Source organism: Schistocerca cancellata, chromosome 8 (genome assembly GCF_023864275.1).
Source record: "Schistocerca cancellata isolate TAMUIC-IGC-003103 chromosome 8, iqSchCanc2.1, whole genome shotgun sequence".
Taxonomy (NCBI): Eukaryota; Metazoa; Arthropoda; class Insecta; order Orthoptera; family Acrididae; genus Schistocerca; species Schistocerca cancellata.
Genome location: NC_064633.1, coordinates 568,139,384 through 568,153,805, shown reverse-complemented (window position 1 = coordinate 568,153,805; position 14,422 = coordinate 568,139,384). Strand labels below are relative to the sequence as shown.

At 41.3% G+C, this 14,422-nt stretch overlaps 1 protein-coding gene across 1 annotated transcript in view; it reads right to left on the bottom strand.

The window, feature by feature from the left end:
• Window positions 1–7,651: 7,651 nt before the first annotated feature.
• The window catches only part of LOC126095030 (carbonic anhydrase-related protein 10-like), a 991,041-nt gene continuing 984,270 nt past the window's right edge, over window positions 7,652–14,422 (bottom strand). The window contains exon 10 of the mRNA XM_049909691.1: window positions 7,652–10,024. Within this exon, the coding sequence (XP_049765648.1) occupies window positions 9,990–10,024 (35 nt within the window). The 3' untranslated portion in view covers window positions 7,652–9,989. The remainder of the gene's footprint in view (window positions 10,025–14,422) is intronic.

Sequence of the window (14,422 nt, the reverse complement as noted above, 5' to 3'; positions counted from 1 at the left end):
CTGTTTTGGTGTTTTACGTTTGTTATATAATTTTGTAATTACGTTGGGGTCAAAATAATTTGTTTTGGCTATATAATGAAGTGTGTTAGGTTCTTTTTGAATTGCTCGCTTTTCTAATGGGAGGTTATTTAATGTATTAATCACTGAATGGACAAATGCTAATTTATGGGCCACTAGGTGACAGCAATTGGCATTTACAATATTTTCAGAAGTGGTACTCTTTCTATAGATATATAACGTGTGGCGATTATTATTTTTGCCAATTGTGAAGTATAGATAGTTAATAATATTATTTTACTCAGTTTCCACAGTGAATTTAATTTTAGGGTGCAGTTGGTTCAGTTTTTGGTGGATATTTTCGATATCTCCGTTCTGCCAACATGAGGGTATCATTTACATACCTAAAAAGTAGACAATGTGGCTGAGATTAGGCCAATGTGAGTTAAAGAATTTCTCTTCCAGAGAATTTAGGAAAATATCGGCTAATGTGCCTGCTACACTATTACCCATGGCTACTCCATCTGCTTGAGTATAAATTTTGTTGTTAAATTCGAAATAATTTTGTCCTAATGCTGTTTTGCGAGTTCCAAGTGATTGTTCTCCTCAGATATTTGAGCTTGCTTTCTGTTCCTTTTTGGTTCTGCCGAGTTTCAGTATACTGCATTTGACTTAATACCTATATGCAAAGACAAACTCTATGCTATGAAAAAATACGTCACGCGTTCTGGCCTCTATGAAATTAATGATGAAATACAAATATTATGAATTTTCCCTACATCCGGTCGTCGTAAACAATATGTCATTGTGTGGAAATCAGTTCCCATTATAAATTATGGGCATGATTCTTACTGAAACCTGGACATAATTATCTTGTAAATATTTTACGTGTATTCTACTTGAAGAAAGTATTGAGATTGATGTGGTGATACAAAATCATGTGTTGTATATGATACGTGCGGAAAGATTATGATCCAGCGAACTCAGATTCGGAAATGTTTTTGAATGCGCGATAAAACTACAAGACCCAGTTGAAAGGTCATGGCGCTAGTGCTTTTTAAGAACAACCGAAACGAGAACTTCAGAGGAAGCTCTGTGAAAATTTTTCCACTTACCTTAACTGTGATCATCGAACTGCTATCCACTTGTGGTCTTACATCAGCGGTGAAGTATTTCTTCGTGTGAGACGAAACTGTCACATGCGCTCACGCTCACTGGGTGATAGTGACGGATACGCAACGCCCACCGTGTTCCCTCCAGCGTAGCTGTCTGCTAAATGTGCGCGCTGTCTGAATAAACGAAACACTAAACACAAACGAAAATTTTCGTGACGCAGAGACCGTCTCATAACACGTTATGGACACTGGATACAAGACTGCTGTTCACTAATTTAAAGCGAAAGTTACGCTGTAGAGCGACGTCTGCTGGACAATGAGCTGTGTTTTCAGAAAATGATTGAATGTAAAAAAAGTTAAACACCGGTCCACTTCAGGTATTTAAGTCTAGTTATTCTTTATCGTTTCTACAAATGTGAGAAATTACTTATATATTTAAAAAAGATTTTCTTTCAGCACAATTCAGATAACTCGTACATTCCGTAGTTTTCATTTCTTTGTACAATTGTTGAATTTAACCAGAAGGCGATGAGCTACCTGTTGGCTCTTTGAGATGCAAACCAAAACTACGTTTAGATATACCGCGTATTGTTCCGTTAACGAACCCTTTGTCTGGATCCTGGCCATAATGATTGGACGGTAAGTAACTGACAATGTCGCCTACACCTTGTCTTCGGATCCATCGTATCTTGTTATCGCCAGGTGAACCATAGAGCCATACAGTCCAGCATCTTCTGGCACTTGGTGTTATCCGACACAAACTGTAACCGTCACCTGACTGTACCTGTTCTACATACTGTGTGTCATTTGTACTGCGTAATTTGTGGGACCAAACGATCTCAAAACTAGAAACACTGAATACAGACCTATATTACTTCCATGAAATGAGAATTATTTCAACAAATATTCATAACACTTTTAATTCTATAAACAATTAAAGCCTGGAGACCCGTCGCAGTTTTCTCAGGTTTTCTGTGGAAGAGGTGGAGTGGTGTAAATATTCATTCAAAGAGTCCTGAGCATAGAAATAATTCCAGCCTTCAACACTAAGTCATGACAAGTAATACTTTACTTTTAACATTGCCAAATATAAAATCTGCAGTTGATTGCTCATGACGCTGCAGTGTGTGGGAACGTGTCGTTAAGTGAATGTAGAATGACGCAAGATGACCGTGACAGAATTTACAGTTCGCGTGACGAATGGCAGCTTGCATGAATGTAGAAAAGTGAAAGTTAATGCAAATGAGCGGCAAAAGCAATGCTGTAACGTTGGAATAGAGCATTTGTAGTGTGCTGGATAACGCAACCTCGTCTATCAAATATCCGTGCCTGTCATTGGAAAGCGAAATGAAACCGAACAAGGACGGTAGCAGAGAAGGTGAATGGTCAAGTTCGCTTTATTGAGAGAGTTGTAGGAAAGTGCAACACATATAGAAAGGTGGCTGCTCAAAGAACACTAGTGCAACTCACTCATGAATACTGCTGTAGTTTGTGGTATCCTCACCAGGTAACATTAAAAGAAGACATCGAAGCAACTGAGAGATGTGCTGCTAGATTAGTTTCCGGGAGGTTCGATCACCTGGCAAGTATTACGGAGGTGCTTCGTGAATTCAAATGGCGGAAGGCACTATTGAGATGTACATGTCGCGTGTGGACGACGAAGATAAGAGATACTACGGGTCGTTCTTCCCTCGCTCCATTCGAGCGTGGAACAGGAAACGAAATAACTAATACCGCTACAAGGCACCTTCCGCCATGCACCATGTGGTGACGTGCGGTTTATGTATGTAAATACAGATGTAGGAAGACAGTGCCACACGGCTAAAGGGGCGCGGCCAGGCACTCGTAATAAAACACAAGAAGGGACCCTATTTTTTTACGAATAGAGACTAAGGTGTATGGTCATTGAGCATGAACTCCAATTTCTCCCGTTTTACCTTCATGCCCTTTTCGCGTGATATGGGTGTGAGGATCCAGTGCGATGGCTAACTCTCAAAAACGAACTCAGTCGGCAGTAAACTACAACGTGACACATTGTGTCTCTCCTGCAATATCTACAAATGGACACGAATGACGATTTATTTGACGCTTTCGCATTAACTACATTACTTGTCGCAATGAATCTGTTACTGCACTGCACCCCGCTCTCCTGGAAATGGAAAAAAGAACACATTGACACCGGTGTGTCAGACCAACCATACTTGCTCCGGACACTGCGAGAGGGCTGTACAAGCAATGATCACACGCACGGCACAGCGGACACACCAGGAACCGCGGTGTTGGCCGTCGAATGGCGCTAGCTGCGCAGCATTTGTGCACCGCCGCCGTCAGTGTCAGCCAGTTTGCCGTGGCATACGGAGCTCCATCGCAGTCTTTAACACTGGTAGCATGCCGCGACAGCGTGGACGTGAACCGTATGTGCAGTTGACGGACTTTGAGCGAGGGCGTATAGTGGGCATGCGGGAGGCCGGGTGGACGTACCGCCGAATTGCTCAACACGTGGGGCGTGAGGTCTCCACAGTACATCGATGTTGTCGCCAGTGGTCGGCGGAAGGTGCACGTGCCCGTCGACCTGGGACCGGACCGCAGCGACGCACGGATGCACGCCGAGACCGTAGGATCCTACGCAGTGCCGTAGGGGACCGCACCGCCACTTCCCAGCAGATTAGGGACACTGTTGCTCCTGGGGTATCGGCGAGGACCATTCGCAACCGTCTCCATGTAGCTGGGCTACGGTCCCGCACACCGTTAGGCCGTCTTCCGCTCACGCCCCAACATCGTGCAGCCCGCCTCCAGTGGTGTCGCGACAGGCGTGAATGGAGGGACGAATGGAGACGTGTCGTCTTCAGCGATGAGAGTCGCTTCTGCCTTGGTGCCAATGATGGTCGTATGCGTGTTTGGCGCCGTGCAGGTGAGCGCCACAATCAGGACTGCATACGACCGAGGCACACAGGGCCAACACCCGGCATCATGGTGTGGGGAGCGATCTCCTACACTGGCCGTACACCACTGGTGATCGTCGAGGGGACACTGAATAGTGCACGGTACATCCAAACCGTCATCTAACCCACCGTTCTACCATACCTAGACCGGCAAGGGAACTTGCTGTTCCAACAGGACAATGCACGTCCGCATGTATCCCGTGCCACCCAACGTGCTCTAGAAGGTGTAAGTCAACTACCCTGGCCAGCAAGATCTCCGGATCTGTCCCCCATTGAGCATGTTTGGGACTGGATGAAGCGTCGTCTCACGCGGTCTGCACGTCCAGCACGAACGCTGGTCCAACTGAGGCGCCAGGTGGAAATGGCATGGCAAGCCGTTCCACAGGACTACATCCAGCATCTCTACGATGGTCTCCATGGGAGAATAGCAGCCTGCATTGCTGCGAAAGGTGGATATACACTGTACTAGTGCCGACATTGTGCATGCTCTGTTGCCTGTGTCTATGTGCCTGTGGTTCTGTCAGTGTGATCATGTGATGTATCTGACCCCAGGAATGTGTCAATAAAGTTTCCCCTTCCTGGGGCAATGAATTCACGGTGTTCTTATTTCAATTTCCAGGAGTGTATGTGCTGGAGTGGGTAGCGGCGGCCGAGAACAGCGTTCCTGCAGAATGAGCTCTTTGGGCACAGCTCACAGCCCGCCCTCACAGCTAGCGGTACCTTCGTTCCACTTTCCCAGCTCAACAGAAGTGGAAGTTACGAAACAGCAAAAAGTCTGCTGTAGAGCGTAAAAATCATGCTCGTACTTTTAAGGCTTACATATCTGGCAGAAAAAAAAATTCGGAGTGAACGCATCAATTGTTAACCAACGTTTATACATTTCTCTCTTAAATGTGGAAGAATATTGGAAACAAATTTCAGCTATCCTCAGCCCCAAGAGTCGTTTGAGGTACGCAGTGCATTGCTACTCATGGCTGCACTGGAGGTGGGGATGATAAAGAAGAGTTACTGGAGGGAGTTAATCAATTTTCAACCAACGTTTATCAATTTCTCTTTCAAGTTTGGAAGCGTATTAGAAATAAAATTAAGCTACCCCCAATCTCAACGTTGGCTTGACGTACGAAATGCTTTGCTACGCATAGCAGTAGTTGGAGACTATAACGCTCATTTCTTCTTCTAAACTAATTCATACAGAATAGCTACTGAAGGGAATCCATCGATTTTGAACCAATGTTTATCAGTTTATCTGTCAAGTTTGGAAGCATATTAGACACAAAACTTCTATCACAAGTTTAAAAATCATCTACAGGTCTACCAAGCTCCATGTATTTGTTTCCGGGATGAAAATGGTAAAATAGGTATAAGCAATATCCACAACTGTGAAACACTAACAAAGTGGTTTGAATAACACTTCAAGTGTGACGAACCGAACTATAAGCTGGAATTTCCAGACCTTCATTAAAACACAGAAGCAAATCCACGACCTACAGCTGAATAATTTAAAAAATAAATAAATGCGCCGAAAAACAGCAAAGCCATTGGAGAAGACTACATTACAGCTGAGTTTACAAAATGGTCTCAATCAAAAATATGGGAAACTGTAAAGATTCTGGAAGACTGGAAAGTGGCTCTTACTCACCCTTTGCCCCAGAAAGATGATACATATGATGTAAATAACTGCAGAGGTATATCTCTGCTGCCAGTGGGTTATAGCATATTCTCATCAGTATTATTAAACAAGATAGCAGCAACACATGATAGCCATTTGGAAGAATGTCAGTGGATCTAGAAAGAGTAGATATTGCTCAGAACAGTTTCTCAACCTAAACTCCATAATCCCTCACAGAGTTACAAACTCTTAAGACATAGTTGTAACATTTGTATATTTTAAAAAATGCATTTGATTCTGTTGCTACGGTAGCATTAGATAAAGCGAACCGAGAATCTGGCATAAAATGTAAACTAGCAAAAATCAGATAGAACGTATTGCTCATCTGCATAATCAGTGACAATAGTGCATCTTCGATGTGGCAGTTCAAGGGACCTGAGAATATTAATGACGAAACAAAACATGAGGTTTGCAGATATCAGCAAATTTGGTATTACTGAGGCGTTGAATTCTTTTAAAGAGACATTTTAGCGGCACGTGTGTGTGTGTGTGTGTGTGTGTGTGTGTCTGTATGTGTGGGTAATTTACTTTTGTTATTATTTGTTGTGAGGGAGGAGTCTGCCTTAAGAAGTGGTATCGAAAGTTGTTAAGCCACAATTCGTTCGACCTGGTGAAGACTCCAAGAGACAGTAAATTATTCATAATGCTAGTAGGGACCGATACGTGTTTTAGGGAGCACTTTGCTGCTACACCAGATGCTTTGGTTGTGAATGTAATCAACGATCAACCGAGTGCCTCCCACAGTTCAATCTATATTCTGCATTTCTGCCCGAGATGTAGTTTCTTTGTCACAAATCACTATGCAAACCTCATACTGATGTTGTCTAATGGACCCAAGCGAACATTTGTCTGCCATAGCTCACTTTCTCTCAAAGCATAAAGCCAAGAACAGGAACCCCGGGATGACAATTTTTATAGCTATCACAGAGTTATTTTCTTTTCAGTCATAGTGTGGATATAAAGACGTTGTTTTTGTTTTGTAAAGGATAAGTACAGTCAGCTTACCTATGATCCCAAAAAGACAGGTTTTGGGCAAGTAAAGGTAAGTACGAGGTACATATACTACATTCTTGTAGCTGTTGCGCCCATTCTCTGTATTTATTAATGACTGCAAACACCAAAGTGAATGCAGTTTTTTAGCTAAAAAATTTAGGAATTCATTGCTTAGTTGGGACAGCATAATGAGTCAGCCGCAATTCAAATTCCAACGCGAGGTTAGCCGTAAGACAACATACTACATGATTTTGTAGTTATGCGACAATATCGTCTCTTGGGGATAATAAAGATTTGATATCGAGGACTTGCTATAGTTTTAGTCATTAATATTAAGGTGACACCGTTTTGTAATATCTGACGTGGTCGAAGGCCAGTTAACAACAATTCTTTGCCAATACAGCTTCCAGATACCCAGATAGCGTAAGGGAGACGCACCACCGACCTTGTACCTACAGAAAGAAAGAATAGGAGAGAGGAGGAAGAGAGGGGGTGGAATAAAGTTGGTAAGAAGAAAACTAATCTTTCATGCTCCTCTCTGTTTCTCCATCATATAGTATTTCTGCTATGTGGAAATAATGAAGATTGACTGCAAGTTAATGGCAGGAAAAATATATACAAGAAAATGCAAAACATCAACATACATGTTTCATTAGAAAAAATTGTTTATTAATGGTATAAATTCTAGACAACTGCAGACTCTTGAAAATATTAGTGCACTACAAAGCTTTATAAGTATTCACTTATTTACATATAGGAATTTAATGAAGCACATATTTGTCAATAGAGAATATATAGCATACCATCCTTAACGAACTCTCACTATAAAGCATAAATAGGGAGTTCGTTCAGTCGGCAATTCATAGAAAATATTCACGCAAAAAGAAGTACTTTATTATTGTCATTGGATTAGACGAAATAAGTTCAGTGGAATGTATATTGAATGTTGACAATTCTTTATTGTAGAATAACATTGCATTATGTCATATAGAAACTTTGGGAACACGCATATACAGGTTTCAGGAAGAGAAAATCGCTCAGGTTTCCCTCATCAATGTCAGAGTCAAAAGTTTCTTCTTTCGCACAAATATGAGAAAAAAGCAATTAAAGCAAAAAATTTAAATTTTTTATATTAATTTCTATATGTAAACAAAGGAATGTAATTTTCCCAAAATAGATAAACTTTTAACAATTTCTAAGGTAAGTATAAGTATCAAATAACTGTAAAGCAATTTAACAAGAATAACATTGGTTTACAGAATGCTCCCGTTGAGAAGGTATCACAGGAATATTTTTAGAAATTTGATAATTGTGTGATGTAACAGTAATTATGAAATCCATTAAAATTTAGTATTTTTCAACTTTGGTGATAGGCGTTGCTTGTTCAGGTCGACACATTTTAGAAAGAAGTTATGGAATAAATTGAAATTATTCGAATAGGTGGAAGCCTGAGCCCCAGATTTTTAGCTGTTCTGCATTTGGTTGTGATGTTATGGACTCTAGCAACATGTGTGTAGGATATTTCGCATAATTTCATTTCGTCTAGATATATAGTATCAAGACAAGTAACTGTAGGGCCTGGAGTCATTTGCTGACACAAATAAATTTTTAAGCTGACAAAAAATTTAATATTCAAGTTTAATCGTATGTCGATCCCTCTTGTCATTAACCATTAAACTAGCACAAACAATAAGCAGTATGGGGTTTATGTTGTTGATTATATTAACCAAATTAGAGCTGAGTGATGATGAAATTATGGAAGACTAATAACGGAAATTTTTGACATTCTTGCATATGGTTGCTGGCATCGAATCTGTTTCCTTGGAGAACAGAAACAGTTTAAGCACATGCCTCAATTGCTTCCCTGTGTCCTAAAACGTGAATTTAGGTGACACAATTAGAAACGTAAGATGTTGCCACACCTAGCCTTATGTGCTATGTTGAAAATGTTGAGTGACAGTATGTAGATCTTGTTGTAAACAAAGTTACGGAAGGGTTTAGTATACATATTGTGAAACCATAAGTGCTTCAACTTCATATTCGACAGACATATGTGGTTAAAAACAATAAAACCTAATAACATCGCCAGAGATACAGTGAACACGTTACTTCAAAAATATATTAAGGGGTAACAAAGGACTAAGAGTCATAAGATATAATTAAACTAAAAGAGAGACGAAGTCTCTTGCGAGAAAGCTCAACCTTTCACTCAAAGTACAAAAAGAATTGTTAATGAAATTAATATACTTTTGTATATTTCATAAGGATTCCTTTTTTCGCATTTGTGTCAAGAACATTCCAATATTTCATCATTTCGCATGGGGAAAGATATTCACAAAACTGACTGTAAAACAAGGCGCTTCCTTATGAATTTTCGAAAATGTTAGACTTAGACATCACAGTTCACCGTATGTATTATCGGGACTAAACGTACATGTTAAATTATTGTGTTTGTCCAGGCAATGTAACGCGATAAACTGATTAGTAATTTCGAGTTTTGCTTACTCGCAGCAGGGCTAAATGTCCTTTCGGCGGTGGTTACACGTTGTGTCCGAAATTTAGCACTACCAGTGCGAGCAGCATAAAATTTTCGGTGAAAGAGTTAGAACTCTAACATCGTATAAGAAATTATGAGATCTGTTTTTACCTGTGAATATGTTTACATGTGTACTTCGACATGAAGTTCTAAGACATGGACAAATATTATTGTAAGCTATTCACTCATTGACGTACTGTGTTTGAACAGAGAGAAAATAAATGTTTTGAAAGCTGGTTCATTTTTTTCAATGTAAAGTGATTAGTAGTGACTTTCTTCGGTGTCGTACGCAGAGATATTCTACTACCTTTTCGTAATAACAAATATTGTTGCTTATAGAGAAAGGTAGTATTGAAATTAGTCTTGAAATGTTTTCGTGGAAGCGGATATTTTTCAGTACTGTGATAGTTCCCTATCAAGTAGTAGTAATCACGAGTGAATGTTTCTGTTCCACTAGGTCCAGCTTCACAATAGAAGTGTAACGGAATATAAATTTTCTTAATTGTGTTTAGATGCAAGATGTTTCGTATCGACAATTTTTCCTGAGAAGAAATACTTTGCTCGCGGTAGTCAAGATAAAATATTTCACCAGTTATAATTAAAACAGAAACAAATATCGGTCAACGTGGTGTATGGCTGTTTCTCCTCCTCCAGGTTTAGAGGTACAGACAGGTGGAGCTGTGTGGCTGCGCCGGCCCACCGCGCCGTAGCGCATGCGCTGGTGAGCGCCGCGCTGCTCAGTCTTGCTGCTTCAGATCCCTCCAGGTGTTCGCTGAAACAAATGAAAGCCACAAAGCTAAACTATGAGAAAGATCGACATTAGTGATCGTAAAAGATGAATGAACAACTAGAAACCGGACACTCTTTCAAGTACTGTGCGTGAGAAACAAGAATCAAATTTGAAGAACTGCATTATAGCCATCAACTGCAGATTGCTAACCGCTCAACATATGACATTATTTTTACTTTAAAATTGAATCTAAGCTCCTAAATGATGAACATACACTGCGCATTAACATTCAAATAGTTGCTGAGTTTCACAGTTTGTTCCAAAACACAATAAACAACTGCAGTGGACATGCGTACACAACTGTCAAACAAATGCAACCATACGAACAAATATTGTGTTACACGGGTATCAGACTGCCGTAAAATCTTGATTCGCTGCAGAATGCAATGAGCTTGGAATCTGAATCAAAAGTTCTCGGGGGAAATAGCTGTAGCGTAGTCGAAACAGCCTGCCAACAATATGCCCGTCCACATTTTGGCAATGTTGTTTGGACTACGCTGCAGATATTTTCCATATAGTCTTGATCACTCGCCATGCGATTTCGATACTTTTGGGCCTTGAAGGTAGACATTCGTGGCTGGCGATTTGCTTCGGGCGAAAAGATGCACGGCTGGGTTACATTCATGTTTCCGTAGGCAGCCGCAACCATTTCTCCATGGAGGCACTTCCCGTCTTGTGTCACAGCGGGGTAAATACGTTAACAGATGTGGCATTTACGATTGAAATAATAAACAGTTAACTTAATTGTTTGCATCTGACTCATTTTTATTTGATTGCCGCTTATAGATGACGTAGATGTCTCTAGTGTGGTCAGACAAGTCTGAGTGACGAAGGTAGAAGACAATCGGAAAAGAAACCGAGAGGCAGTCGTGTTAGAAGACAAGCTTTAAGCAGTCTAGGTGACAGCATTACAACTGTGAAAATCGTGGGTCGGCTCTCTACATCTCACACGATATTTGGAAAAGGACAAAGGTCGTCTGCCGCTTGGTTCGCGACAGGTCTCACACACACACGCCCGCCCACCCTCCCCCCCCCCCCCCCCCACACACACACACTCAGATAACCCGCCGAGGCCAGTTAACAGTGGCAATGTTGTAGATTGTGTGAGACCAATCAATATGTCTTCGTTAGCCATGGGCGGGTGCCGTGTGGATCGCTATGACACCGAGACAACAGAGGTAGGCAAACATGGGTATTATCACTGCCGAAATAGGTGAAGACAACCATCATCAGACACTGTTATTCTCAGAGCTTTTTTGAGTGCTATGGTGCGATGCTAACAGATTACAGCTCGTAAGACCAAGCGGTCAGAGTAGTGCACCAGTGAAACCTCCATAGGACATTACGGCAGGCTACCAAGATAAAACGTCGTGGGATATTGTCCGAGGGGGTGTTTTCGCTTGAGGACAAAGTCGCAGGCCATTGTGGACGGGACCTAGTCCTACATGTTGCTTCTTACAGTTGACAGATGTTCCGTGACCTTCTGTATTCTCCTGACATGGCACCAAGTGACATCTTCATCTTTCCTTCGCAGAGTAACCCATTTCTTGGCAGGCATTTCCAGAAAAATGACGTGATTTTCGAGACAGAACATTTCCTGGACAGCCATAATGCTTGATGTAACAACTGTAGAAAGAAACCTCGTGTATGCGGCCAGGCAGGCAGTGCTAAGTAGTTGATGAGTGTGCCATCGTCGTTGTAGCACAAATCACAGTGGGGAAAAATCTATAAGTGTGTATGACGTTCTCCTGAACGTTTGCCGGGAGAGAAAAATCTGAAAAGTTTCTGTAAAAAGTTCAGAATGCCGGCCCTTGTTGCCGAGCGGTTCTAGGCGCTTCAGTCTGGAACCGCGCGACCGCTACGGTCGCAGGTTCGAATCCTGCCTCGGGCATTGATGTGTGTGATGTCCTTAGGTTAGTTAGGTTTAATTAGTTCTAAGTTCTAGGGGACTGATGACCTCAGATGTTAAGTCCCACAGTGCTCAGAGATATTTGAACCAATTTGTTCAAGAATCACAAGAAGAAAAGGTGTACATGGAAAACGCCTGGTTACATGGTAAGATTTCAGTTAGATTACATCATGGTCAGACAGAGATTCCGAAATCAGATGCTGGATTGTAAGGCGTACCCAGGAACAGACATAGACTTAGATCACAATGTAGCAGTGATGAAGAGTAGGCTGAAGCTTAAGACATTAGTCAGGAACAATCAATGCGCAAAAAAGGGGAATACGGAGGTTCTAAGGAATGACGAGCAAGCTTGAAGTTCGCTAAGGCTATAGATACAGCAGTAAGCAATAGCTCAGTAGGCAGTATAGTTGAAGAGGAATGGACATCTCTAAAAAGGATAACCACAGAAATTGGAAAGAAAAGACATAGGTACAAAGAAGGTAACTGAAAAGAAACCATGGATAACAGAAGAAATACTTCACTTGATAGATGAAAGAAGGAAGTACAAAAATATTAAGGGAAATTCAGGAATACACAAATACAAGTAGCTGAGGAATGAAACAAACAGGAAGTGCAGGAAAGCTAAGATCAAATGACCGCAGGAAAAATATGAAGAAATCGAAAAACAAATTACTGTCTGAAGGACTGACTCAGCTTATAGGGAAGTCAAAATTCCTTTCGATGAGATTAAAGGCAAGGGCGGTAACTTTAAGAACGAAACGAGAATGCCACTGTTAAATGCGGAGGAGAGAGGGGGTAGCTGGAAATAATACATTGAAGGCTTCTATGAGGAGGAAGGGTTGTCCGACGTGATAGAAGAAGAAACAGCAGTCGATTTAGAAGAGATAGTGGATTCAGTATTAGAATCAGAATTTCAAAGAAACTTTAGAGGGCTTACGATCAAATAAGGCAGAAGAGATAGTTAACTTTCCATCAGAATTTCTAAAGTCATTGGAGGAAGTGGCAACAAAGCGACTATTGACGTTGGTGTGTAGGATGTGTAAGTCTGGCGACATACCATACGATTCTCGGAAAAACTTCATCCACACACTTACGAAGACTGCAAGAGCTGACAAGTGGGAGATATCGCACAGTCACGTTAACGGCTCATACATCCAAGTTGCTGACAAGAATGATATACAGAGGAATTGAAAAGAAAATTTAGGATGTGCTAGATGACGATCAGTTTGGCTTTAGAAAAGATGGGGATGCAGTCTTTCGGCCGTACTCTTCAATCTGTACATCGAAGAAACGATGACGGAAATTAAAGGCTGGTTCAGGAGTGGAATTAAAATTGAAGGTGGAAGGATATCAATGATAAGATGCGCTGATGGCATCGCTATCCTGAGTGAAAGAGAAGAAGAATTGCTTGATCTGCTGAATGGAATGAACAGTTCAGTCAGTACAGAAGATGTATTAAGAGTAAATCGAGGAAATAAGAAACTAATTAGACGCAGCAGAAATGAGAACAGCGAGAAACCTTACATCAATACTGATGGTCACGAAGTAGATGAAGTTAAGAAAGACTACTACCTAGGCAGCAAAATAACCTATGAAATACGGTGGAAGCAGGACATTAAAGGAGACTGTCACTGGCAAATAGGGCATTCTTGGACAAGAGAAGTCTACTACACAGGCTTTAATTTTTGGAAGAAATTTCTGAGAATGTATGTTTCGAGCACGGTATTATAAGGTAGTAAAACATCGACTGTGGGAAAACCGGAACAGAAGAGAATCGAAGGATTTCAGATGTGGTGCTACAGACGAATGTTGGAAATTAGGTGAACCGATAAGGTAAGAAATGAGAAGGTCCTGTGCAGAGTCGGAGAGGAAAGAAATATGTGGAAAACACTGACAAGGAGATGGCACAGGAGGATAGGGCAACCGTTAAGACATCAGGGAACAACTCCCATGGTATTGGAGGGAACTGTAGAACGCAAAAATTATAGAAGAAGATTGGAACACCTCTAGAAAATAAGTGCTTCTAAGAGATGAAGAGGTTGGCACAAGAGAGGAATTCGTGGCCGGCCGCTGACGAAAAGAAAAAATAAAAATTGGCGGAAGCTTGGTAGCCGATAGCTACATTTACCTGCGTGGAGCCACAGACGTACGTAATATAAATCTTAAGATCATTCACAGAAGCCCCCTCAGGACCTATATAACGTCTTGAGTATTCCATAATCTGCAATAGTTCAATTCTCAGTCTGGCAGATACAGGAGTTGTACAGAATCATGGAAACATCGCGAAAAACGCAAGCTTGAACATAAATACTGATACTAGCCGAGTCTGGCTGAGGCGCACATGCATCTGACCACGAACAGCGCCTGCACAACGCCCTCAATATGATACGAAGTATCAGTCATAATGATATATAGCGAGTTCATTATTCCGGAGAAAATGGATCATAATGTGGTGAGATTGAGCGTGCTCA